The sequence below is a fragment of the Emys orbicularis genome, chromosome 1 (genome assembly GCF_028017835.1).
Source record: "Emys orbicularis isolate rEmyOrb1 chromosome 1, rEmyOrb1.hap1, whole genome shotgun sequence".
In the NCBI taxonomy this organism is placed as follows: Eukaryota; Metazoa; Chordata; order Testudines; family Emydidae; genus Emys; species Emys orbicularis.
This window is the reverse complement of record NC_088683.1, coordinates 353066935-353092661: the sequence shown is the minus strand read 5'-3', so window position 1 is coordinate 353092661 and position 25727 is coordinate 353066935. Positions and strand designations below refer to the sequence as shown.

Genomic DNA, 25727 nt, shown 5'->3' with positions numbered 1-25727 from the left:
TCTCCAGATTAAACAGAACCAATTTTTTCAGTCTTCCCTCAGAGGTCATGTTTTCTAGACCTTTAATCATTTTGTTGCTCTTCTCTGGACTTGCTCCAATTTGTCCACATCTTTCCTGAAATGTGGTGCCCAAAAATGGACACAATTCTCCAACTGAGGCCTAATCAACGAGGAGTACAGAGGAAGAATTACTTCTCGTGTCTTGCTTACAACATGCCTACACATCTCAGAATGATGTTTGCTTTATTTGCTACATGGTTACACTGTTAACTCATATTTAACTTGTGATCCAATATGACCCCCAGATCCCTTTCCGCAGAACTCCTTCCTAAGTAATCATTTCCCATTTCGTATGTGTGCAACTGATTGTTCTCTCCTACATGGAATACTTTGCATTTGTCCTTATTGAATTTCATCCTATTTTCTTCAGACCATTTCTCCAGTTTGTCCAAATCATTTTGAATTTTAATCCTATCCTCCAAAGCACTTGCAACCCCTCCCAGCTTGGTATCGTCCGCAAACTTTATAAGTGTACTCTCTATGCCATTATCTAAATCATTGATGAAGATATTGAACAGAACCAGACCCAGAACTGATCCCTGTGGGACCCCACTTGACATGCCCTTCCAAGCTTGACTGTGAACCACTGATAACTACTCTCTGGGAACAGTTTTCCAACCATTTATACACCCACTTTAGGTTGCATTTCCCTAATTTGTTTATGAGAAGGTCATGCAACTTTAGGGGACTGAGTTTATTAATTTTACATTGTGGGGGCATTTGGTGATTTCTGTGACCACTCAGAACCTTTTGAATGGGTTTTGGGGTAGACTGTATCCAAGGAGCTATCGAGTGCATTAATGGGGTGTGAGAAGGGGTCGTGCAGTCCCGTGGTTCGGCCATGATTACTCCTGGGCGCTCCCAGGCACTGCACAAGTGTGTCAGCTACACCGCCCTGGAGGAGGATCCAACCTCTCTTTGACCAGCTCTGGTTTTCACTGAGGTGGGGGGGGAGGGAGGGAGCTTTGACCCTGTCCTCACCTCATTCCAATGGGATTCTGGCTATTTCTTGTGCAGGGTGCCAGGACGAGAGTGCACCATTCTTGTATCCACCTCCATTTATGCACATCCTTATAGAAGCTGACCACAATGTTTCCCTTAGAAAGTAAATAGCTTGGTTCCCTGCCTATGATGCACCAGAAGAAAGAAAACCCCATCATGCACCTAGCTACGTGCGGAATGCTTCCTTCGTGGACTCCTTAACGTCAGAATGACCCCTTTTAGTTGATATTACATACACAATAGCCTCCACCACAGCATACGGTATAATCCTGTGTTTCAATACATTACAGAATCAGGTGGGGGAGCAAGGAATCATGATGCCAATTTTTGCTTAATTTGTCACAAATCGGTTTCTACATGTTTTAAAAAAATAAGTGCCTAATATGGACATGGCAGAATTTTAAACATTTCCAACATAGTGAGGAGCAGTACAGATGAAGAAAAAAATGTTTAGTATTCCTGTGAAGCAGAATCAGAGATTTAGTCACTTCTGACCTACCTGCTAAATCCTTTAATAAGTATGGATTTAGTACTAAAATATAAGATCAGGTGAAATTGCCCAGAGCTTCTTGAAAACTGGGGCAGTTCCACTGACCTTCAACATATTAATAGAAAATTTAATAATTAAAACCTGTCTTAACTGGGATTTTTTGGTTTCAAGTTGGCTAATCTCAGGCAATTTCCAGCGCTGTATAGATTTTTCCAGAAATGAAGCATGGAGGGGAGATAGTGCACGGTACTAAAAGCTACACTTGGTGAAGGGAGCAGCGCTGCATAAACAGCCTGTGTTCATTTTCCAGAGCCAGGAATGGAATAAGGTAGGAGTGGGATGTAACAGGGTGGGGGTGGGGGAACAGAGGGAATCAGGCTTCGTAATTAACATTATTTGGACATCAATGCAATATCCAAGGTGTTCCTTTGTGTCAAGAAACTCCCATGATTTGATTGTGACCTATAGTGAAAGCAGGATTTTGGAAGGCACAGAGCTAATTAGGCTTTTGAACGGTGCTACCTTTTAACTAATTTAAAAAGGAATTCAAAAACCCTTCGAACCATTTTGCAAAGCAAAATCCAGTAGAAGAACTTTAGAAGCCCTTTCCTTGCCATTGAATTACCAAATTTGTAATTAAAGCCTTTAAAAAGCACTCCACCCTACTAATTACTGGATAACGGTTACGTGATTTATGTTAATATCATTAATTGAAGGTCACATGACTTTTTGATTAGCGCTGATGTATTACAATACATTCAGCGCTCCTGGCTATGGTCCTAAAAGAGAGTCGTCCCCCCCCCGCATTCCCTTGCTTACCAAGCATTAGTCTGAATCAGCCTGCACTCAGCTTGAACTGACAGGAGAGAATGTGCGGTGTGATATGAAGCAAGGACCATTGGTAAGCACAATTTGCACTATTGCAGGTCATCTGAAGCATTGTCTCTTACAAACAACATACTAACACACTGCTTGCGCTTCTGTAGCACTTTCCATCTGAGGATCTCTGAGCACTTTTTGCATTTCAATTAACTAAACCTCACAGCATACCTGAGGCCACACAGGCTTATTTCTGTCCGTTTTACAGATGGAGAAACTGAGGCACATTAAGGTTACGTGACTTGCTCAGGGTCACACAAGAAAACTATGGTAGAGCCATTTGTAGGACCCACAGCTCCTGGCTCCCACTCCTGACTTTAACCCCAAGACCATCTTACTGTCCTTCACAGAAGGAAGGCTGCCCTTGTGAATAAGGTGCTGCAATGTGACTCAGGAGATCTGGGTTCAACTCTAGGTTCTTCCATAGACTTTCTAAGTGACCTTGGACAAGTCACTTCATCTCTCTGTGCCTCATTTCTCCATCTGCCCAGTGGGTTGGGGGTGAGGTGAGGATAGTAATTCCTTCAACTGCTTACTGAGATTAGAAACTCTTTGGTGCAGGGATGGATGGTCTCTTACTGAGTGGACAGGCAGCACGTAGCATGATGGAACCCTGCTTGGGCCTCTAGGTACTACAGTAATACAAACAATGATCATCATTCCCCATGATGAGAAAAGATAGTAGACTTAATGGATGAATACTGTAAGCCAGTCTAGTGAATTCTATGCAACTATATAACATGCAGTACTAACAACTGAGACATCAGGATGGTCATAAAAACAAATCACATTTCCAAGAGCAATTTCAACATGCTGCCTGTATGCTCCCAACTCCTGTCTGAAAAGCGAAAGCCATGTCAGATGACATTCCTTTAAACAGCAAGTCAAAATGTGCTGGGCTTTAGTTTATCAACCTCTAACTTCTGCAACATTTATAAGATTCTCTATCCCCTAATTTCATCCTCAGGGGCTGACCACCACACTGTCTAAAGATTCTCCCGTATGGCTGTGATTTACTTCTGTCCCACTGTCAATCTTTTCTAAATGTATTATTCTGAACATTTTTTTAAACGGTCACTTACTGTCGGATAGCAGGGCATGAAATGCCACGTCTCCGAGGATTTTATTCCTGGGGTTAACATTCGTTAAATAAAAATAAATATCCCAACCTGCAGGATTATGTTTGAGCCTTTGATGTTTAATTGGATTTTAGCCTTTTCTGGGATGTGAGTTAGAAGCTTCCCAGAGCAGGAACAAGTCTTACTGCATAAATGAGGCTCCTAACGGGGATTCTTTTCTGGGCTAAATTTAATTTCCTCTCCCTGTCCACAAGCATAAGACAACTTTGATAGCAGTAAAGCCTTTTGCTCACTCTTTCTGTCATTAATAAGAATTACATTTTGCTCCCTTCCAAATTTCAATGCAATTCGGTTTTGTTTCGTAAATAAAATTGAACAAACTATGCTCGGATGCAATCGCTAGAATCCACTGTAATTTCATTGCTCAGATTTCAGTATTGTCGTGTGATCAGGCACAACTTAGTTTGCAAGCATATTTTTTGCAGGTAGGCTTCTTCTCTGCAATTTGGAACTTTTATTATTATTTTTATTATCATTCTTTTTGCTTTGTTAAATAAATACATACTGCAAATTTAGCTTTGGTGAAAGGTGCCGGATTGATACACCTACAGACTAGATCCTTGAGTCCTTTATTTACCCACACAGCTAGTATACACCACCAGCAGCACTGAAAGCTTCCCCTCTCCCTTCCCCCATGCTGCTAATATTCCTCAGTCCTGACCTAGAAAAATCACCTTTATGGGAAAAGGGAGTACTACATTCTCCAAGGCACATTCAAATGTTGACCTCTCTCCTAATGCTGCTAAAAGGATACCAATTAGTGCCAACTTTGATGGTGGTTTTTACAGCGTGGACATCAATCTACTAGTAACCGGTCAGTGCACACTATAATTGCTTCAAACTGATCACGAAACAGTAGTTAGATAGTAATGATTTTCAGTCACTGATACCCCGGTGTCCAGTGTACCATACCCCGTTATCAAACCCGAGTCTTCCAGTTCTTCCTTTTTGCTTCCTTTAAAGCTGTATGACATCTTATCAAGCCCTACTGCAATCTCCATAGTAACCTATCGTCTCTTAAGCAGAATGCTTGCTTCCTTGGCTTTACTGGCAGTGCGGTGTATTCTCCTCGTTGACTGACTGATCCTGCACCTGTGCCTGACGTTAACAATAAAGTTCCCTGTCATCAGTGATGAAGGATCGGGCACCAAACTTCTATGCAATGTCCATGGGCATCCATGGGAGTTCCCCCAGTACAGGAAGAAAAGTATTCTCCCTGCTGAAAAACTAATCAGATTTAAAGTATATTTTCATACAGTCATTTGTTTTCTGATTAATAAAAATGTGCTTATTCAACAAGCTCTAAGTGCACACACAACATGAAATAATAGTGTATCTATACAGTATTAACCTACATGGAGTTTTAACCAAAGAATTTTATCCAGAGATTTTGAAGGCCAGAAGGGACTGTTCTGGTCATCTAGTCTGACCTCCTGCATAACACAGGCCTAGAGAATCCCGCCTAGTGATTCATGCATTAAAGTCAACAATTTGCAACCCAGCTCCACCCCCACCGGGTGCCTGACGTCTCAACAGCAGGACTGGTTGGAAATTCTCCAATGGAAGGGTTGTCTGTCACAAAGCGCCATTCATGTAACTTAAAATGTGTTGGTGAGACAGTTTGATTTTGATGAAGTTACAATGGTACGCAGGGTAGGCTGCCAAGGAGCCGGGAGGGTAAGTTGGTGGGAAACCAGACTGGTGGAAAGCCAAGAGCCTAGAAGCCCTGGGAACCCTGGCTCTCAAGCTACCAGGCTCCTCTACAGCTTGCCTGGCAGCAGAGCAGAGCAAGGTCCCAGTGCTTCCAGGCCCCTGGCTCATCTTCTGCCTGCCAGGCAGTCTGAAGGACAGCCAGATGCCTGGAAGCCCTGGGAGCTGTGGCTCTCAGCTCCTCCACAGCTTGTCAAGAGGTATGAGGGGGAGCCGCAGCGGGGGAGAGAGGGCAAATCCATCGCATTAGAAAGGTAAGACTACTGATATTAAAATATGAGTTGTGTGCTTTCATTTGTAGAACAAAAAAATGTTAATTATTATTAAGGTTTTTTTTTTATATAGTGCTTTTATCCCAAAGCGCTTTACAATAGTTAGCTAACGGTACAAACAATATTTGGAAAGATCATTAAGTGGTCCGCCAAGACCCTCAGCAATTTTCAAGTGAGCCGCGGAAACAAAAGTTTGAGAACCATTGATCTAGGCCATCTACCACTTGATGTCTAATTTCCCTTTGCTGAGTAAAGTGAGTGAGGTGTTGGAGGCAGGTGACCAGCCATCCTGATATTATCGGGACCGTCCTGATATTTGGGGCTTTGTCTTATATAGGCAACAATTCCCCCTCTCCCAGTCCTGGTTTTGTCACACTTGCTATCTGATCACCCCAACTGGAGAAGAACTGTCTCAAACTGCTCTTGGACCCATCCCAATTGGATCTGAGAACAGAGTAGATCGCAGAGATAGTGCTAGCTGCATACACATACTCAGTCTGCCAGACGTCTCAGCAGCTCCCTAGATAGGAGAGAGTATCGAGCAATAGAGGTCAAATCTGACTCCTGACACAAAGTCACTGGTGGGTGCAGAGTGGACTTTCAGTTGGAAGCAAGTGACCTATTTGAGTTTTAAAAGGCAGGAAAATCTCCTGCCTTTTTGAGAACCTCTCAGGCTGCAGGGTAAGGGCCAATTATGACCATGCAATACTGGGGACAGAGGGTGCAGGAAGCCCTATGTTTCTTCTCCTCTGAAGAGCACTCACAAAGGGCACAGCCACAATTTGGTTGACCTTTTCATGGTTATAGCCAGATCCGCTGGTCCCTGTGATGCACAATATTCACCTTTCCCCAGAGCAGCTCTGCCTCAGCAGTGGCATAAGTTAGCCTCAGCTTGGGGGAGGTAGTGCCAATCAGAGCCCAATATAACTTGGCTGAGCTGAACCTGCTTTGTTCCCTAAGATGGAGATTTTGGGTCTATGCAGATAGTTAAACAGGGAGGTTCAGAGCTACACGAATCAGCATGTCTTGATTACATAGGGCCTAATTCTGAAATCCTGACTGCTGCAAAACACCCACTGAAAGCAATGGGAGTAAGGGCCTCAGGGTAGGCTTGCAGTACTGGTTCTGCATCAGAACAGACTCTGACGGTATCTTTCAGGGCCCATCTCTGAAGCCCTTTTGCCAAGCAAAGTCCTATTGCCTTTGATGAAAGTTTTACAGGCAGGAGGGCTGCAAGAGTAGTGAGATGAACAAGTTACAAGTTGAAGGGGGATCATTTAAAGCGGTTTCTGAAACCAACGGAAGTTTATCAATTTCAGGGGCTATAACTCAGGATTTTGTTCTTTTGCTTTATCCAATGTAAGTTGGAGCCAAGAAGAGGGGGAAACGGCAAACCAGTGCCCTCCTGGGCACAGCACTAACAGCTCTGCACCACAGTGATGTGTAGGCCTATTTTCTGTGACAGCTGATGTAACATCCGTCTCATACAGACACATTCTCGCTCCTTAATGAAGGGAATGATGGTTTAAAGGTGGAATTACGCAAGCATTTTGCAGAGACGGATTTTTATTTTGGTGGCCTTGGGCGTAATGTGAATTTAACATGAGGTTTTGTTTTGTAAGGTTGATACCACTGAGCCTGGGGGAATCAATTTTTATCACACACGTTGTGTTAATCCCGGTGCTGTTTGACCAATGAGATATGACACTGTCTGATAAAATATATTAGAGCTGCTGATATTCCAAGAAGAGCACGCATGTGTGTATGTGTGTGTATACATAAAATATCTGTCTGTAATAATCCCCCGCAGTCTCTGATGGAAAAAGCCATTAGGGAAAATAAAGAGACATTTTATTTGCTTTTCTTCTTTTAAACTTAATCTTTCCTGTTCTCCCGCTCTCCTAATTGGACTAAATAAAATACATGTATTTCAATGAACCAAACAAGTCAGAGGTGGGGGAAAAACAATTAGCCCGCTGCCCAAAAGGTCGTTGAATCGCTAACTTGTATGATTCAACTATAATAAATGAAACCAATCAATATTTCAATAATACCTTCACCTTATATAGACTCTTAAATCCAATAATCTCAGGGTGCTTGTAAAAGGGCAAAGAAAGAACACTGAAATCAATGGTTGTCTTTCCATTGCCTTCAATGGGCTTTGCATCAGCTTTTAAGTCGCTAGCCTGCCCTCAATAGAGAACCATCATTATCATCACTCCCGTAACCGCATTGGTCCTTGGGGCACCATCATTGATAAGCAATCAACCAATTGTCTCCACCCCTGACGATTGTGTGTCAGTGCTTGAGTCTCCGCGAAGTACATTCCTGTCCACTCTTTTATGTTATCAAGCCATCTCTTCTTCAACAGAGAATACAGGTTCTGAATTAGCATCTGAACTTGCCACTTTATCTCCTACACCTGTCTGTCTCTATTGTTTCCCTCCAGGACGTCTTATGACCTAACTCCTCAGGTCGGTTGTGTCTCTGTCTGTCTGTCTCCCCCCGCTCCACTCCCCACACTTCCCTTATGTCCCAGGACTGCAGGTTTCTAGTAGGCTGGGTCAGTAAAAAGCTCTGTCACCTGTTACAAACTTTTAGTAACTAAGCCTTGCAACATTTTTACCTCAATTTTTCAGAAGATGAAACTGAAGTACAGTGAGGTTAAGCTGTATCTCCCAAATAACATTGCTACGCAGTGGCAGGAATGGAATGGAAGAGCCCTGACTCCCAGTTCCTTGCTCTGACCACACAACTTCATGGCCATTGATTTTATGTTCCCCCTACCAATTCCGGATTGCCATAGACACAGCATAATTTCTCGTACCACTTTTCCCAGTCCAATGTAACGATCTCAAATAATTGTGACAGATGTCAACTCCATATACAAGTCAATGGGTCAATTATGTACTAGTTACGGAAACTGAGTCCACTGACTGTATGCAAGTTGATGTGTAGCAGTCATTGTCAACTACGTCAACTCTGTAGATGAGTAACTAAATGGACTAGAGAGCATAATTTTTATTGGTGCTTTTTACAGTCTAGTTTTAGATGTCTCAAGTGAAGCCCACAGATGTCAGCTAGAGAACAGGAAGCAATGTGGAAATCACTGCGTTACACGTTTTACAGAGAAAAAGTGAAAGAACTGGTGGAGCTAAGAAAGACAGAGAGGTACACAGATGAGACTTTCAGGGACACAGCATAGTGGTCCCACCGCCAGTCTGACAGCCTTTGTGCCACCCAGGGCCGGCTTTAAGCCGATTCGGCCGATTCCCCGGAATGGGGCCCCGCACCTAAGAGGGCCCCGCAACGTCCGGGGCTGCCGGCGTAGCGGGGAAAAAAAAAAAAAAAGCTGCATCCTGCTTCTCCCCCCTCCCTCCAGCGCTTGCGCCGCCATACAGCTGATCAGCGCAAGCCTGGGAGGGAGGGGTGAGGAGGAGAAATGCGGCATGCTTGGGGAAGAGGCGGGGCCAGGACGGGGATTTGGGGAGGGATCCAATGGGGCAGGGAGGGGGTGGAGGGGGGGGGGGGGGCGCGAGACAATTCGCGTCCCGGCGTGGGGCCCCACACCTGCTAAAGCCGGCCCTGGTGCCACTGAGGAGGATGAAAGTCTCAGGGAAGGAGAATATCAAGCTGAAGCAGAGAGAAATGATCCCATAGTTGTGACCCTCCTTCTAGATGATGTCATGGTCTCCTTTCACACTACGGTTACCCCTCAAGAAGAGGAGACCCCTATTATTTGGAAAAGACAGGTAAAAGTAATGGGGAATTCAATTATTAGAAATATAGATAGTTGGGTTTGTGATAACCTGGAGAACCTCCTGGGGAACTGCCTGCTGGGTGACCTCTCAGGACATCTAGATAGACTTATGTGCAGTGCTGGGGAGGAGACTGTGATCATGGTACATGTAGGTACCAATGACATAGGGAAAGGTAGGTGAGGTCTCGGAGGCCAAATTTAGGGTGCTAGGTAAGAGATTAAAGTCCAGGACCTTCTTGTTAACATTTTCGAAATGCTTCCAAGCTCCTTGCACTTAGAGAGGTAGAACCACAGGGGCTCAATGCATGGATGAGATGATGTTGTTCAGCAGCGGGATTTAGATTTATAATGAACTGAGGAACCTTTGGGGGAGGAAGAGCCTGTACAGAAAAAATGGGCTTCAACTGAACCAAAATGGAACCAGATTGCTGGCATGTAAAATTAAAAAGGTCATAGAGGAGTTTTTAAACTAAGGGCTGGGGGAAAGCCAACGGGTGCGGAGGAGCATACGGTTCAGACAGAGACCTCCTTTATGGGAGGATTTATTAAAGGGAAAACTCTATATCCCAGTAAAGAGAAGAAGACAGAAGTTGATAAACCACAGGTAGGAACTGAAGAGAAACAAACAAAAAAGAGTCCCATTCAACTACATTGCATGAAGACAGCTAAATATTGACAGATTTTATACGTGCTTGTATACAAATGTTGGAAGTCTAAATACTAAGACTCTAGGAAGGTGCCACCTGGAAAATACATGATACATATGATAGTATAGTATCTCTCACCCGGTTCATTTTATAATGTGTAATGAATTCCATCAAGAGGCAGAACAGATTTCTCAGGGAAAACTGGATCTGAATAGATATCAAAAGGGTTACAAGAAGAGTGGAAGCCACATTACGTAGACCCTCCATAACTTGGATCTGACTTCCAAGCAACTGCCACCATGTTTCCCTGTTCTGCTGAATCCTGATTATCCAAACATATCTGATGATGTGTAAGTAGCTTAGAAAACTGGATGTCAAATTCAATGTTAAAAAGCAACAGAGGGTCCTGTGGCACCTTTAAGACTAACAGAAGTATTGGGAGCATAAGCTTTCGTGGGTAAGAACCTCACTTCTTCAGATGCAAGTAATGGAAATCTCCAGAGGCAGGTATAAATCAGTATGGAGATAACGAGGTTAGTTCAATCAGGGAGGGTGAGGTGTTCTGCTAGCAGTTGAGGTGTGAACACCAACGGAGGAGAAACTGTCGTGATAGAACATTAGCTTATAGGTGCCTCCCTCCTCTCTCCCTTCCCCTGGCTAGACAACAAAGAGGTTAAGAGACCTTGCTCTATGAAAGCTGCATTATCTGCCATGCTTGGAGGGAAGGGCCCTTGGCTGGGGCTCGTTAAGAAGTGTAGGGAGTTGGCGAGGCCCTGATACATGGTTTCTAAATTTTCCCTTCTGCAGTGAGCTGTTTAGCTGAACCCTGCTGCAAAGGGACTCTTTTATGTTTGTTTATGCTATCCTGCTGAGAAGGAAGAGGTTGTCTGGGTTTGTTTTCCTTCTCCTTTTGGCCCTATCAAAAGGGAATCCCTGTGTTTACCTCCCTTCCCAGGAGAAACAGAAATACTGATTTGGGATCCTCCTGCGGAGGGAAATAAACTGCCAGCTTGCCTGGGAAGAAAGGGATCCCAGAATGACTGTCCCCAGCACAAAAAGAGAAAAGGACTGGGTTAAGATGTGTTTTGCATTTCCCCCGCTCTAAACGGTTAATGGCCCGAGTGAGTGTGGCAGCTGCCCTTCCAAAGACTGCTCCTGCAGCTGGCACAGACTTCAAAAGATATGGCACTGAACAAGCCATTAAGGTCCTCATTCTTCCCATAAGATGTAGAACAGGGCAGAATTTGCAAACTGTACTGCGCTCTTTATACGTCAGCAAAAACAAACGCCAAACTACCATTAAATAAATAAATATAAAACAGAGCAACACAAATCATTCTAACAATATTGCTGACTCGTGTAGAACTAAGCATCTCATCATGCTTTCCTTGTGGCCCAAGACTCCCACAGAAGTCAGATTAAGTCTACCTATTTAATCGTAGAGATTCATAGATTTTAAGGCCAGAAGGGACCCAATAAATCATCTAGTCTGACCTTCCGCATAATACAGGCCATAGAATTGCATCCAGGTACTCCTGTGTTGAGTGCAATAATCAGTGTTTGACTACAGCATCTCTTCCAGAAAGAAATCTGGTCTTAATCTGAAGACTTCAAGAGATGGAGAATCCACCATTTCCTTTGGTAGTTTGTTCCACTGGTTAATCACCCTCTCTGTTTTCACCCCACGTTCCTCACTGTGGTGTCTCAGAAAAAAAGCTATCCTTAGGAATTAGCAGTCTCTGCAGACAAAGTCCTTTGGATCTCATTGGATCCTAACCACATGCTTAACTGCCTTGCTGAATAGGGATTTGATTTAACACGTTTCAATGTTTTGCTGTGTTAGGGTTTTATACCAGTGTGACTGACCACAGAATACAGCCCCAGGTCTGTATACTTTTTCTGTTCTTTTTGTTTCTATTTTATAGAACTATAAACAATATTTAAAACAAACAAACAAAAAAAGAATTTGACACATCTTCTTGGTTGTGGCCATGTGCTGTTACATACACTAACACTCTTTCACACTACATTTTAATCTCACACTCTTTCGGTGAGTAAATCTATCCTTCAGAATCCAGGCATCAATCCACTAGAGAGGTCCAGGTTATAAATGGGTGTTTATAAATGACCTTAGCTGTGATTGTAGCTGTGAGGCAAAGCACAATACCCTTAATGTTACATGTGGTTCTATGAAGAATGAAGCCTTGAAGTGATGTTGCTGAAGTTTCTCCTGTATAACCTCTGCCAGAGAAAATTTACACTACAAGGATTTATGAATGTGGTAGAAGCAAAGGTTGTGTGTTTATATATGATCTTACAGGTGGTCATATGTAACCGAAGTAGGGATGTGTGCGTGTTTGCATGTAGAAGCAAAAATTTTCCAAACTCATCCTTGCAATCTTAAAACCACTATGTAATCTCAGAGGAAGAATTCAGTTGTGAATCATGCTGCAAAACTGCTGAAAGCTCTCCCCTCCCACTTACACATGTTTCAGTATAAGGAATCAAAGATGTCAATGCTGGAGAAAAAAACCCAGAGTAAATCACCCAGTCTGTCCTCTTGCCAGTGCAAGATTGTTCCCTACACTACATATGCAGGACCTTTGGCTAATCTAGTTTTAAATGTCTCAGGTGAACGGACTTCCAAATCTTTCTTTGGAAGAATATTCTTCAACCGAGTCAATTTCACTTGTAAGAGGATTTTCTTGCTATTCAGTCTAAATGTCAGTTTTTTAAATTATGTCCCATCACTCCTGGTTATACCCCCCATGAACCACCTTAAATAGTTCCTCCCTAGCCTTGGAGTTTACACTCTTGAAATACTTGTAGACAGTTAACATGGTCCTACTCTCCACACACTTCAGTAATCCCTTAGCTAAACTCAGGGCCAACCCACAACATTTTGGCACCTGAGGCAGGGAGCTCAAATGACGCCCCCATACCCCGCCGCTTGGGCCAAAACTTTGAAAGGTGTCAATTCTGCCTTCTTCCTGTTCTACTCCTCTCATGGTACTGCTCTGCTGCCTACCCCAATAAAGGAGAACTAACAACTTAAAATTCCTTGTTCAAAAATTTTAAGTAGCACTTAACTTTCAAATGCCTGAACAGCAAATGTAACTTTTCTTGTCTGCATAGTAAACACTGGCATTTTTATCTGTTTGAATAATCAAAGTGGTGCTTTCTGTGCCTTCTTCGTTGCAAAGATTTGAACTGCTTCCTGAAGGTCCACAGTCTGGGCCAGCTCATGCTCTATTGAGATGGTTGCAAGGCCGACCAGCCTCTCCTGTGTCATTGTGGAGTGTAGATGTGTTTTTATAAACTTCAGCTTGGAGAAGATGCGTTCTCCACTGGCAACTGTTACAGGAAGTGTTAGAAGATATGCGCAGAGCAACAAAAGCATTTGGAAAAAGGGCGGTCATCTTATTTGTGCACAAATATTCCAGAACAGCCTTTGGAGTTGATCCTGCTGAAATGTATCTTGAAAGTTCATCACCTAAATCACTCGCATCAATATCGCGCATGTCATCATGTGTCAACACTGTCTCTAGTGCCCTGCATTGCTGGTGTAGGTCTTCTTCAGGTATAGTGAGGAATTTTGGAATATCATACAACATAGTAAATATACTGCTGTGTTCCTTGAGCAGCATGAAACGTTCTTCAACTGACTGTATTGCACAATCTAACACCTGGTTAAAGAATTCAACTTTGAACTGTTGTTTGGGGTCTCTTATGGGATTATCCCGTGCCTCGTAATGAAAATGTCTTCTTCTTCGGTGACTCTTGTATTCTTGAATGGGTGGGAAAATAGCTTCAGTGTGAAGTTCCTCTGCCAACTTCTGTGCACACTTCAGAACGTTTTGAAATCCCTCATCTGACTGGTAAGACTGTAGGTATGACTTTGCTTTGTCCAGTTGTTCCATTGCTCCAGATATATCAAGGTCAACACCTTGGAGTCTCTTGCTTACAACATTTATTTCAAACAGTATGTCATGCCACAACACTAAGTCACAAAGAAATTTGAAGTTATGTATGTTTCTGGTGATTCCATTTCCCTCTGCCACTGTTCTCCCACGAACAGTTCCTGTCATAGCATTATCCTCCATAATGGCAACTATGGCATCATCTATCTTCCCAATTTGGTGTTTGATAGGCTTTATCGCCTCCACTCGACTTTCCCACCATGTGGCACTCAGTGATTTCAGTATCAGAGAGGATGTTCCCAGATGTTGCTTCAAAATTTGCCATCGATGAGTTGATGCAGAGAAAAATACAGAGATGCTTTGAATTAAATTAAAAAGTTCAGCAGCCTCACTAGAAACTGATGCTGCATCACTGACCACCAAGTTCAATGAATGAGAACTGCATGGGACAAAAAAAGCTCGAGGGTTTAACTCTCAGATCCGGGCCTGCACTCCTCTGTTCTTTCCTCTCATGTTGGCACCATTATCGTAGCCTTGACTTCACATGTCAGCTATCGCAATTCCCGTATCTTCCAGCTTTTTAAGAAGCACATTTGTCATACTAGCTCCTGTAGTATCATCAATGTCAATAAATTCTAGAAAATGCTCTCTGACAGTCACTATTGCAGGGACATTTTCACTAGGTTCTGTTGTTGTTACAAAACGCACCATTAAAGTCATTTGTTCCATATGGCTGATGTCAGGTGTGCAGTCCAGAATAACAGAGTAATATCTTGCTGACTTCAGATCTGCCACAATCTTCTGTTTAACTTTTGGTGCCGGTAACTGTCTGATCTCCTTTTGAATTGTTTTTCCAAGGTAGTGGTGTGTGTACATTTCTTGAGTGGTGACTCTTCTTAGATGCTCCTGGAGTACAGCATCAAACTCAGCCATCAGCTCCACAATTTTAAGGAAGTTTCCATTGTTTGGCACATACAGCTGATCTGAAGTGCCATGCAGTGCTAGGTTTTGGGTAGCAAGCATTCTCACAATGGCAATGAGCCTTTTTAGAAAATTTTGCCAGTAAAGAGACTCTGATGCAATCTTCTCTTGATGCTGATCATCTCTGGTGGCCTTTAACCTTAGTCTCATCTCAAGCTCTTTCTACCTATGGAATGCTCTCTGGTGATTTGCTGCCTTCTCACGGCATGCCAGATTTCTAGCCAGATTTTTCAGGTCCTGTGTTCCTGTAGAACCCAATGTGGCTGGAACATTAGACTGGAAGAGCTTGCAAGAAAAACAGTATGCAGCATTCTGGGTTTTTGAGTACATAAGCCATGGCCTCTCCACTTTGTCACCATTGGGGATTTCACGCCAGGGCCAGTAATGTGTTGGATGGAAACTTCTATTTTCATTGTCTTTCATTTTCTACACTCTGGGTCCTAGTGGCGCCCTCCCCCCCCCTCACAGTCTGGCACCTGAGGCGGCCGCCTCAATTCGCCTCATGGTAAGACCAGCCCTGGCTAAACTATTCTTATTTATTCAACTTGTCATATTTACTCCCACATCAATCCTTCCAGTTCTCTTAAGAGAGTTTTTTGTGTGTGCTCTGCTACAAATTCATTTAAGTTGCTTGACAATACAGACGCCCCCTGGGTTACGCAAACCCAACTTATGCAAATCCGCACTTACGGAAAAAGTTCCATTAGCTAGAAATAGTTTGTTTTGGGGTTTTTTGTGTAATGGTCAGGTATACGTTTCCGACTTATGCAAAATTCGAGTTATGCAAAGCGTTCTGGAATGGAATGCTTGCGTAAGTCGGGGAGCGTCTGTACCGCAGTGCCCAGAACTACACTCTGTATTTGTGGCTCAGTTCCTCAACAGCTGCATAGGGTAAAGAAACCACTACAGATGTGGTCTGCAGCTGTCTTCTTTATACTTCTTATTTGTGAACACAGAATACAGAACAAAGGCCAAGCAGACTATTGCTCCAGAGTTCCAGACTAACGTGCATATGGTATTTCCAGGATGCCATTTAGAGACTGGGTTATTCTTAAAAGAAGGGAGAAAAAGCCTGTGTAACATTTTTCTTGAGTCTCTATTTCAGATACCTACTGCTGGTTTCCAAGAAGCTTCCTGTTTAGCTGGGGAATGAGAAGTATAAGCTCCAATTTGTTAACAAACCTGGAGATGTCACGTAAAAAATACTTTCTCTGGTAGGTGTTTGCACCTTTCAAATACTTGCAGTCATTTATGTCCCTTCTTGCATGACCTTTTACAAGTGCCTACAGTTCTTCATATTAAGGCTTATTCTCTAGTTCACAGCCTACAACAGGGGTGGCCAACCTGTGGCTCCGGAGCCACATGTGGCTCGTCAGAAGTTAATATGCGGCTCCTTGTATAGGCACTGACTCCGGGGCTGAAACTACAGGCGCCAACTTTCCAATATGCTGGGGGATGCTCACTGCTTAACCCCTGGCTCTGCCACAGGCTCTGCCCCCACTCTACCCCTTCCTGCCCCCTCCCCTGAGCCTGCAGTGCCCTTGCTCCTCCCCCCACCTCCCAGAGTCTCCTGCATGCCACAAAACAACTGATCAGGAGGTGCGGGGAGGGAGGGGGAGGCGCTGATTGGCGGGGCTGCCGGTGGGCGGGTGGCACTGGGAGCGGGGGTGGGGGGCAGAGCTGATGGGGGGCTGCTGATGTATTACTGTGGCTCTTTGGCAATGTACATTGGTAAATTCTGGCTCCTTCTCAGGCTCAAGTTGGCCACCCCTGGCCTACAATATACTTCAGCTACATCTACACTACAGCCGGGATTGACGCTCTGAGATCGATCCAGTAGCGGTCGATTTAGTGGGTCTAGTGAAGACCCACCAAATTGACTGCAGATCACACTCCAGTCGACCCCTGTACTCTACCCCTGATGAGAAGAGTAAGGTAAGTCGACAGGAGAGTTTCTCCGGTCGACCCCCCGCAGTGCAGACCCCGTGGTAACTCGACCTAAGGTACATCGACTCCAGCTGTAGCGTAGGTCGACTTACCCTGTAGCGTAGACATGGCCTTCATTCAAACACTAGAGGGAGAACAGACCCGAAGTAGAACTGCCATCTTGAAGGGTTCTGTTGTCTTTTCACTGTTATATGATTGTGAGATTACTAAGTATTCTTTAGTCAAACACCAAACGCTACAAAGTTTGGAGGCTACAAAGTTTCATCAAGAATGAACAACACAACAGGCAGCTATATGCATCCTGTAAATTAAATTCATAGCATATAATGAACAATAGCCGGCCTAGGTAGCTTTAATGGGGCTATTACTATAAATTCACCAACAGAAGCAGAATTATTTATGTGGCTGAGTGATAGCAGTGATGCTTCCAGTCATGCCCAGTTTGCAGTGCATGTTTACAGACCCAACTGCTAATATTTTATAATTAAAAAAAAAAAAAAAAAGTCACTGCTACAGTTACCGATTGAGCAATCGTGTCCGGTCCAGTTGGGATCGCAGCTGCAGAGCCCGGTATCAGGCAGAAAGGTCCCGTGTCCAGAGCACTGGTCCAAACAGGTAGCTCTTGGTGTCTCGCAATTCGTTCCTCCCCAGCCAACGGAGCAGTGACATTCTCCCCGTACGCATACTCCTCGCCCAGAACAGGTGGGATCCATGCAGTCCACTACATTGGGGGGGAAAGCAGAGATAGAAAGTTCCGGAATGACCCATTTTGATATTTATAGTTTACAATGCAGTAGCATCTTGAGGCTGTGCAGTCGAATGAGGCAAAGACAGCTCCCACCCCAGGAAGCACTCAACAGCTGCTTTGCACTTCAGAAATCTCTGCACGAGAAATAGGATGGGATTCTGGAAAGAACAAAACTAAAATGAAAACAAAGGAATGTCACATGGTGAAATCCATTCTTTTGCTCATACTAATAAATTGTATGTCTAGTACCAACTGGAGGCAATCAATTATATTTATAATTATAAAATAATAATAAATACTTTGGAACTATATAGCATCTTACTTTATTGTATTATAATCATATGAATAATAATAAATATGATTAATACATTCAAGGATCTCAAAGCACTGTATGGACATGAATTAAGCCTTACAGCACCCTGGTGAATTAGGCACCAGCCCCATTTTATAATAGGGAGACTGAGAATAAGCAACTTGCTCAGACCATTACAGAGCTGGGAATATGAACCCACACGTCCTGCCTCCCTGTCTACCCAACAGATACTCCCTCCACTCACCTCCATGAAAGGTGAGATCAAGTGGACTATCAGCTTAACCCCAAGATGAAAATCATTTCTGTTTCACTTATGTATTATAATACGTGGTTACAACACACCTGTCTGACACAGTGGTTACAATCTTTATTCCAAATATTTATCTATTTCTATAAAATGGACAATGCTCCTCCCCCACCATTTCTAATGCAAGTCATGAATGGCTAGAGGCTCAGAAGCTCCAGTGATCAGCATGAGCTAGTAGACAGAAAGGTTAATCTTTGTGTTTAGGAGCCATTAGTAATAAGATAGAACATTTATACTGATGCTAACAGAACAGTATGATGCCACGTTAACACGAAAAGGACTTTATAAATGTTGTTTTCTGGTATAGGGTAATTTTCAGAAAGCATATTAAAACCCATTCCACTGAAAGGGATTTCCAATTTAACTATTACTCTCAAGATATCAGTGTAGCCCATTGGCAGTGACAGTGAATGGCCTGAACAGCATCTTACTTGAGACAGTATTAACATAATTTCTGTTTAATGGAAATGCATTTGAACGGTGCCATTAAGTTGATGATACTCAATCAGATATTACATTGTTGTGGAAGTCTGAGCTTTGGGCTTCTAAGAGAAATTTTCAAATAAAGATTAAGACCCTGATTCAGTAAAACACATAAACATGTGCTTAACTTGAAGCCTGTGCTTAAGTCCTGTGAACTTCAGTGGGATTTGAGATTATGCTTCAAGTTAAGTCACATGCTTGCTTATTTTGCTGATCAAGGGTATAAAAGAAGAAAGAGAGATGAAATGTTATTGAATACCTTTTACTTCTGTACTTTTATTTAATCCAATATTTAATTTTTAGTCTTTTTGAATGTTAGTTTTAATAAGGTCAGTCTCTTAATAGAGTTGACAGACAATCCATTTGGGCGTCCTACTTAAGAAGATCCTATTGCACAAGAATTCTATACCACTAAAGTGCCTCTTAATTTAAGTGGTGCAAAGAGGCCTTCTATTGACTGACTGCCCCTGGGTGAATTTCATCCACCAACTGAAACATACAAAACCACAAGGAATGGAGGAACTGATCATCTATTTATATAAAAGCACATAGGGCACGTGAAAGGAAGAAAAGTCCCTTCAAACTATTCCCATCTCTTGAAACTGCCGGTGGCAGTGCCCTGCGGATCAATGACAAGTGTCAGGCTAAGTTGCGAGGGCAGAGTTGCCCAACTGCTGGCTCTAATACAGCAGAACACAATGCGGTCACAGCATATACTGACAGGTTTGAGGTTGTGTTATTCCTTTCGGGTTCATGAGAATTCCAATGACCTGTTTAAGTTCCAGACACCTTGAAAGGAAACACACCAGCCCATTAAGCTACTCTGATAATTCCCTGGATTCACAAAGCCTTCTGACTCTGACAAGCAATGGCTCAGCAATTACTATCCTGAGGCATGCGAGGGTATTTTCTGTTTCATAGGTTCCTGGCCCTCTGCTTATAGCTGGAACAACCTTTGAGAATCACAAGATGCTGGAAAGGATGAGCCTATAAATCTCTTCCACTATTAGTGAGCTGGGAGCTAGGGTTCCAATTTTAGCTTGAGACCCTTGGAGCCCTGGCCCTGTTCTTGCTCAGCAGTAATAAGTACAAAAGAGACTATGAAACAGACTAACAGAATCCTAGGTTCTCAGCAGATGGTTTGAACACAGAGAACAAAGATCACAGGCTAACTGACAAGAGGCTACCTCCAAGCAATTAATCATTCCCTGTGAAGGTCGATTGGGAAAAAAGGTAAGTTTTAAATGGGGCTCCATCACAGAAGGCCAGCACTCTGCTTCCTCAGCTCTAACACAGAAGATTATAGAGGGGGAATGTGTGTGTGTCAGAAGGCCCCATTTATCATAATCCCAAGGCCATTTTTCATGTTGAAATGAGCCCTTTCAAAAGATGTCACAAACAATGGCAACTTTAATCTTGCCCTTAGTAGCCATCTCTCTTTTAAGCGTTCTACACTGTGGCAAGGACCCTGGGACAGGATTAGGGACTTGTGCTTTCTTCTTATTTGCTTTGGTGGTTTTTGAGGATAATGGGACTTTTTTTTTCAGGGAGCTCTGCTTGATAAACGTAGCCACTTAGCTCAGGACGAGAAGGAGGGTGGGGAAGGAGGGTACAAAGTCTAACATAGAACAGTTGAGTTTTGCATATATATTTGTTTTACAGGTTGGAAAACAGTCAGAATGGTCTAATTCCTGTTTAGAAAGTGTCCCATTTGTAGCTTAAACCTTTTGCATAACCTTTGCCAGTGAGATAAATCATGCAGCAAGTAATGCTATTGCAGAAACTATACTTTCCCCGATATGCTTCATTGGTCATACAAGTTATTAGACTTATTTAGTACCCAAAAAGTAACTTCTCATTTTTCATTGCTTAAATTTGTTCGTCCCCTGCTTTAAGTCCTATTGGCTTGGCCTATGCCTTATAAAATATGGGGCAATAAAACTTTAGAAGAGTGAAAAGAACAACCTATGTAAGATTGTTAACTGATGTTTTATGCACATTGCCGAACTTCTACGGGGGGGAGGGGGCATAGGAAGAAGAAACGCAATAAGAAAACCCATTATAAACAAGGACACCAAAGAAACTGAGAAATAATAGAAGGAATCAATACCAGAAGTCCCTTCATGAAACAGAAATCAAAAAGTAAACTCAATTTTTAAAAATGTATATCATTAGATTTTAAAAAGTATCCCGCAGATTTCCTACATGGCATATTGCTAGGTTGATTCTCCCCCATGCCCCTTTGTGGCATAATACAAATTATATTTTGCGTATGAAAAACAAATGTATAATAGAAAAATACTAAAACCTCATAAGAAAAAACGTGTTCTCTTTGCTCCTCATTCTTTTTCATGTTTCCACCTAGTGGGACTGTGATACTGTCCCCTGCCACAGTGATAATATAAAACAACTGAACTGGGTTTATTCTACTGCTTCAAATGTGGCTGGGGAAAGGAGGTTCATATTAGGAAAAAAACAGATCTTGCTCTGTGTTCCGTACATTAAACCTCGCTGACATCAATAGGGTTACTCATGCATCTAACTGAGGGCAGAATCTGACTCTGACTTTTAAATAGTTTCCATTTTGTCACTTTTGTTTAGATACCAGCGATGATTTAATAATGAAGAGATACAGTGACCCGCTTAGTGAATCTTTTCAGTAATAATAACTTTGAGTTTTCTCTGCTTCCCAGATCTATTACACTGTTAGTATTTTTAGCCAAGGTAAGTTTTCTCAAGAGATGGCTTAGTAGCATGGAATTGACACCATCACTATATCCAACTAACTGTTACTGAGACACAAGCCATCTAATGCCAGATGCTCAACCCAGAATTCATTTTATGCTTCTAAGTAGTGCCATTTGGGTACCAGAATCCAACTCAGGTTATTCTCATTGCCATTGTATAAAAAGTAACCAGCTGAGGGGATTCTTTATCTCATACTCACTGTAGCAATTGCAGGTAAATTATGGAGTGACATTCACTCTTGTCCAAAGGTCATGTCTGAAGCCTATGCACCATTTAAGGGGTTGGATTGGCGTTTGTGGAGAGATGAATTAAACCCAGAATGAACTGTCTTTGGGGTTTTCTGCATTAAATTTTCAGAAGTGCTGCACACTTACAACTTCAAATGAAGTCACAGCAGGAGCTATGCCACCTCTGAAAATCAGGCCCTTCTGGAGATATCTCTATAACTGGCTGATTGAGGGATAATTTGTAAATATGGAAACAATTGTCCATTTTTTGGTTTTGTTTGTTTGTGTTTGTAAAGAACTGTTGCATTAAGAGGTGGTTACGAATAGGGGAAGATGAACATTTATCTTGTTCATGTTCCATGATGCAGACAGGATGATTACCTGCACAAACTAATTAAAGGTTTCAGAATAGCAGCCATGTTAGTCTGTAACCGTAAAAAGAACAGGAGTAATTAATAAATAATAATAAATAATAATAATAATAATAATAAATAATTAAAGTGCTTATTGGCACCATACTTGGGAGACACAAAAATAACTCAAGTATCAGAGGGGTAGCCGTGTTAGTCTGAATCTGTAAAAAGCAACAGAGGGTCCTGTGGCACCTTTAAGACTAACAGAAGTATTGGGAGCATAAGATGCATCTGAAGAAGTGAGGTTCTTACCCACGAAAGCTTATGCTCCCAATACTTCTGTTAGTCTTAAAGGTGCCACAGGACCCTCTGTTGCTTTTTACAAAAATAACTGTACATGGAAAAAATGTTTCAGGGCTAATGGGAAGTGAAAGAAATGTATGGCAGATCCATTGAAACGATATCTGGTTCTGAAGTTGAGCTTAAATTCATGTCCTGAACACATCTATGCTTTTAAACTTGAAAGGAAGCAGGGCCTCTCACATACTCCACTGTTTTATATACGTAAACAACCACGATCACTTGGCATAGCATGCCAGAAAAATACCCTCTTAAAGTAATTATACGTTTAGATGTGTAAATGGAAATGATGCTTTAATAAGAACATTTGAACATGTGATCAGATGTTCTGGCCCCTCAACCAGATCTGTCTATCTGAAACGTTTGATGGCTTTTCACCCAATTACTGCACAAATATGACAGATAACCACAAGCTATTACAACATATCATTTTCGTGTTCCATCCATCTGTTGTATTTCTAAGGTGCCTATTACTATGGTGTCTAAGTGCCAGAACTATTCAGTACCATCTCTACATATGTAATTATAGATCAGCAATCAAAGCAAAAAAGGCTAATTGAATGTAACTTGCAAATACCTTCTTCGCAGCTCTCCCCCTTGTACCCTGGATTGCAGATACAGGTCCCCATGATGCACGTGCCATGGTTATTGCAGGATACGTCAATGCACTGGTTTGTTGGAACGTCACATTCTGCCCCTTTCCAGCCACTGTGGCATAGACATCGCCCTTTCATGTACTGACCATTCCCACTGCACAGTACTGGACAAGATGCTGAGGGAAATGGAAAAGAAACAGCATTAAAACATACCTATGTTATATGTGGGTGAGGAAAGAACCTATTCTCTTCTTCATATGTACTCTCCCACTGGGGTATCTCAACTCTGCCTTTAACACCAAGGGCAACACTTTTATATGGATCACACTCAGCTCTACATTTCCCATCTGTCTGTCTGCCTGGAATCTCTTTGCTCTTGGTTACCTCAGACCTTTCTACAAGTGAATGCTTAAAACATGAAATCATGCTTCTGGGTGAAAATGCCTCTTTATTCGGGGTCTCTGATGTGTCCTACAGCAATCTGGAGTCAGACCTTTCATTCAATCCCGAGATCAGAAGTATTGGAGTCCTCCAGGGCCTTGAATATTTTTCCCCTTCCATATCTTCACTGCCTTTAGATCTGCTTTGCACTGTCTCTAGATCATCCGAATACTTCATCATTTCCTTGACCCTGCCTCTGCTGCAAACCTTAGCTATTTATTAAGCACTCCCCCATTTGTGCTGTATAATTCCTGGTTTTATGGTCTTCAAGTTCTTTGCTGAGATGCAACCGGAAATCTGCAGCTGATTATTCTCCTACTTCAGTTCACGATAGCGCGTTGCCCGGTCCTCAGCCACCCTTTATGGCCATCAGCTTCACTAGCTCTTCATCTCCAAATACAATTCAAAACTGTCCTCTGGTTTTTCAAAATGCTTCTCTCTGAATATATGTCCTGCTACTTCGCTGCTCACGAATTCCACAGCTCCAGTCATGGACTCCCCTATGCTCCTCAACATGACTCTCCTTTACTGCCAGGTCTAATTGGAAATGAGATGCTTCCTCTCTTCAAATACCATCTCAAAACCTAGAGAGACAAGGTGGGTGAGGTAATAGCTTTTATTTGACCAACTTCTGTTGGTGAGAGAGACCAGCTTTCGAGCTACACAGAACTCTTCTTCAGGTCTGGGAAAGGTACTAAGAGTGTCACAGCTAAATACTGTACAAGATCGCACAGATAGTTTAGCATACCACTGCACATCTCAAAACCTATTCACTTTAGCCAGGCTCCCTTTGCCACATTACTGCATCATTCCATTTTCTCTTCCTGAAATTCAGCTGCAAGGACATGTGTATATCCCGGTTTTCTTTTGCCCTCATCATCCTAGATGAGAGCAGCTGGATAAGCATTAGCTTTCATGTCTGTCACTCACTAAAGCATTTTCTGAGCATTTTAGTGAAGAACACTATACAGAAATTGTATACAATACTGCAGTCTGTATTGTAACCCAACTGCGCTAGACTTGGGCTGGATACAATGCCCCATTTTACATTATTCCTGCATTTCAGTGCACACAGGAAGAGATATTCATTGTAGCTAAAGAAATAATCTCTCTATCTGTTACTATCCTCTCAGGATAGTATCACAATGCTTCTCCAGTGTTGCTTTCATGCCTCTCATTACAGGCAAGCCAGTCTGAGTGTGTGAAAGCACCATGACAGCAGTGGCCCAATATAATAAGTTACCACCACTGACATTGTATTAAACCTGCTTGATCTACAATGGAACATATTTTCCTGATTAAAATACAAGAGATTTACAGGGGAAAGGACCTTGGAAATGCTTGCTTGTTACAAAACAGTGCTTTATTTGCCTGAAATAAGGTACATTGAGAGTATATGTGTCAAGTGCATCATTTGCAAGGTGATATCTATGTGCACAGCACAAGGCATAAATTGGGTAAGATGTATAAGGTGCTACACACTGCCCAGAACAAAAGAAGCTTTGTAATTTAACTTTTTAGCTGACCTGACTGAAGGTTTCCATTCACCTGTCTAAAATTTAAAACACTGAATAATGGAGCCTATTTCAAGGTACAGGGAGAAGATAGAGCCACGGTTTTCCTGAACAAGGACAAAGAATAATCCCCTTTAACCAGTGAGACTACACAGGTGCTGAGAAGGACTTACATGTGTTCTGACAAGACAGTTGATCACTCAGTACAAGATCAGATAAATTGCAGGCCACATGTGAGAAGGCTAGAGCGCTAAAGAGGCCTGTGTGAGAACACGTCCATGACTGTCTCTAAACAGCTGCTGAGAATGACAAGGCAACAGTGATTGCAATGTCTCCTTTGTTGCATCCCACAATTATAGGGAATGCAGGGATTTTTGGAATTCTTTAATCCCTTCCCTTCGTACCTCATTTTAAAAACCATGTATTTTAGCTGGACCATTATAGATGTGGAATCTTTATAATTCAGATTCTAGCCAAACAAACAATGTTAAGGATTGTTTTGTGTGCTCTTGTTTAAATTATGGTAATTCCCTTGAACAAATACGATTGCAATGACCCAAACACTCACCACTTATTGTAAAGCGCAGCATTAAAGAATATCACTGCAAAATACTTCATTTGTTTGCTTGGATCTTTACAAAATAAAAGAGTCCCTTCTCCCTTGCTCTCGGAGACCCTGGGATCGATCCAACATTCTAGCTCAGCAATGTAAATCTAGTAGCCTTGTCTCCCTCATGCGGCTAAAACTAACCAGCCAGGAAAAAGTTAATAATGACCCTTGCTTCAGCCCCTGATCCCCATTTCCAGCAGCTGTGAGGCCTCATCATGCT

General features: G+C 42.5%; 1 protein-coding gene across 4 annotated transcripts in view; it reads right to left on the bottom strand.

Moving 5' to 3' along the window:
- TENM4 (teneurin transmembrane protein 4) overlaps window positions 1–25727 on the bottom strand; it is a 427958-nt gene that overhangs the window by 145488 nt on the left and 256743 nt on the right. For all 4 annotated transcript variants that reach the window (XM_065406816.1, XM_065406791.1, XM_065406800.1 and 1 more), the window contains 2 exons: window positions 22924–23118; window positions 17328–17528 (listed from right to left, as the gene is read on the bottom strand). In XM_065406816.1, coding sequence (XP_065262888.1) covers window positions 17328–17528; window positions 22924–23118 — 396 coding nt within the window. The remainder of the gene's footprint in view (window positions 1–17327; window positions 17529–22923; window positions 23119–25727) is intronic.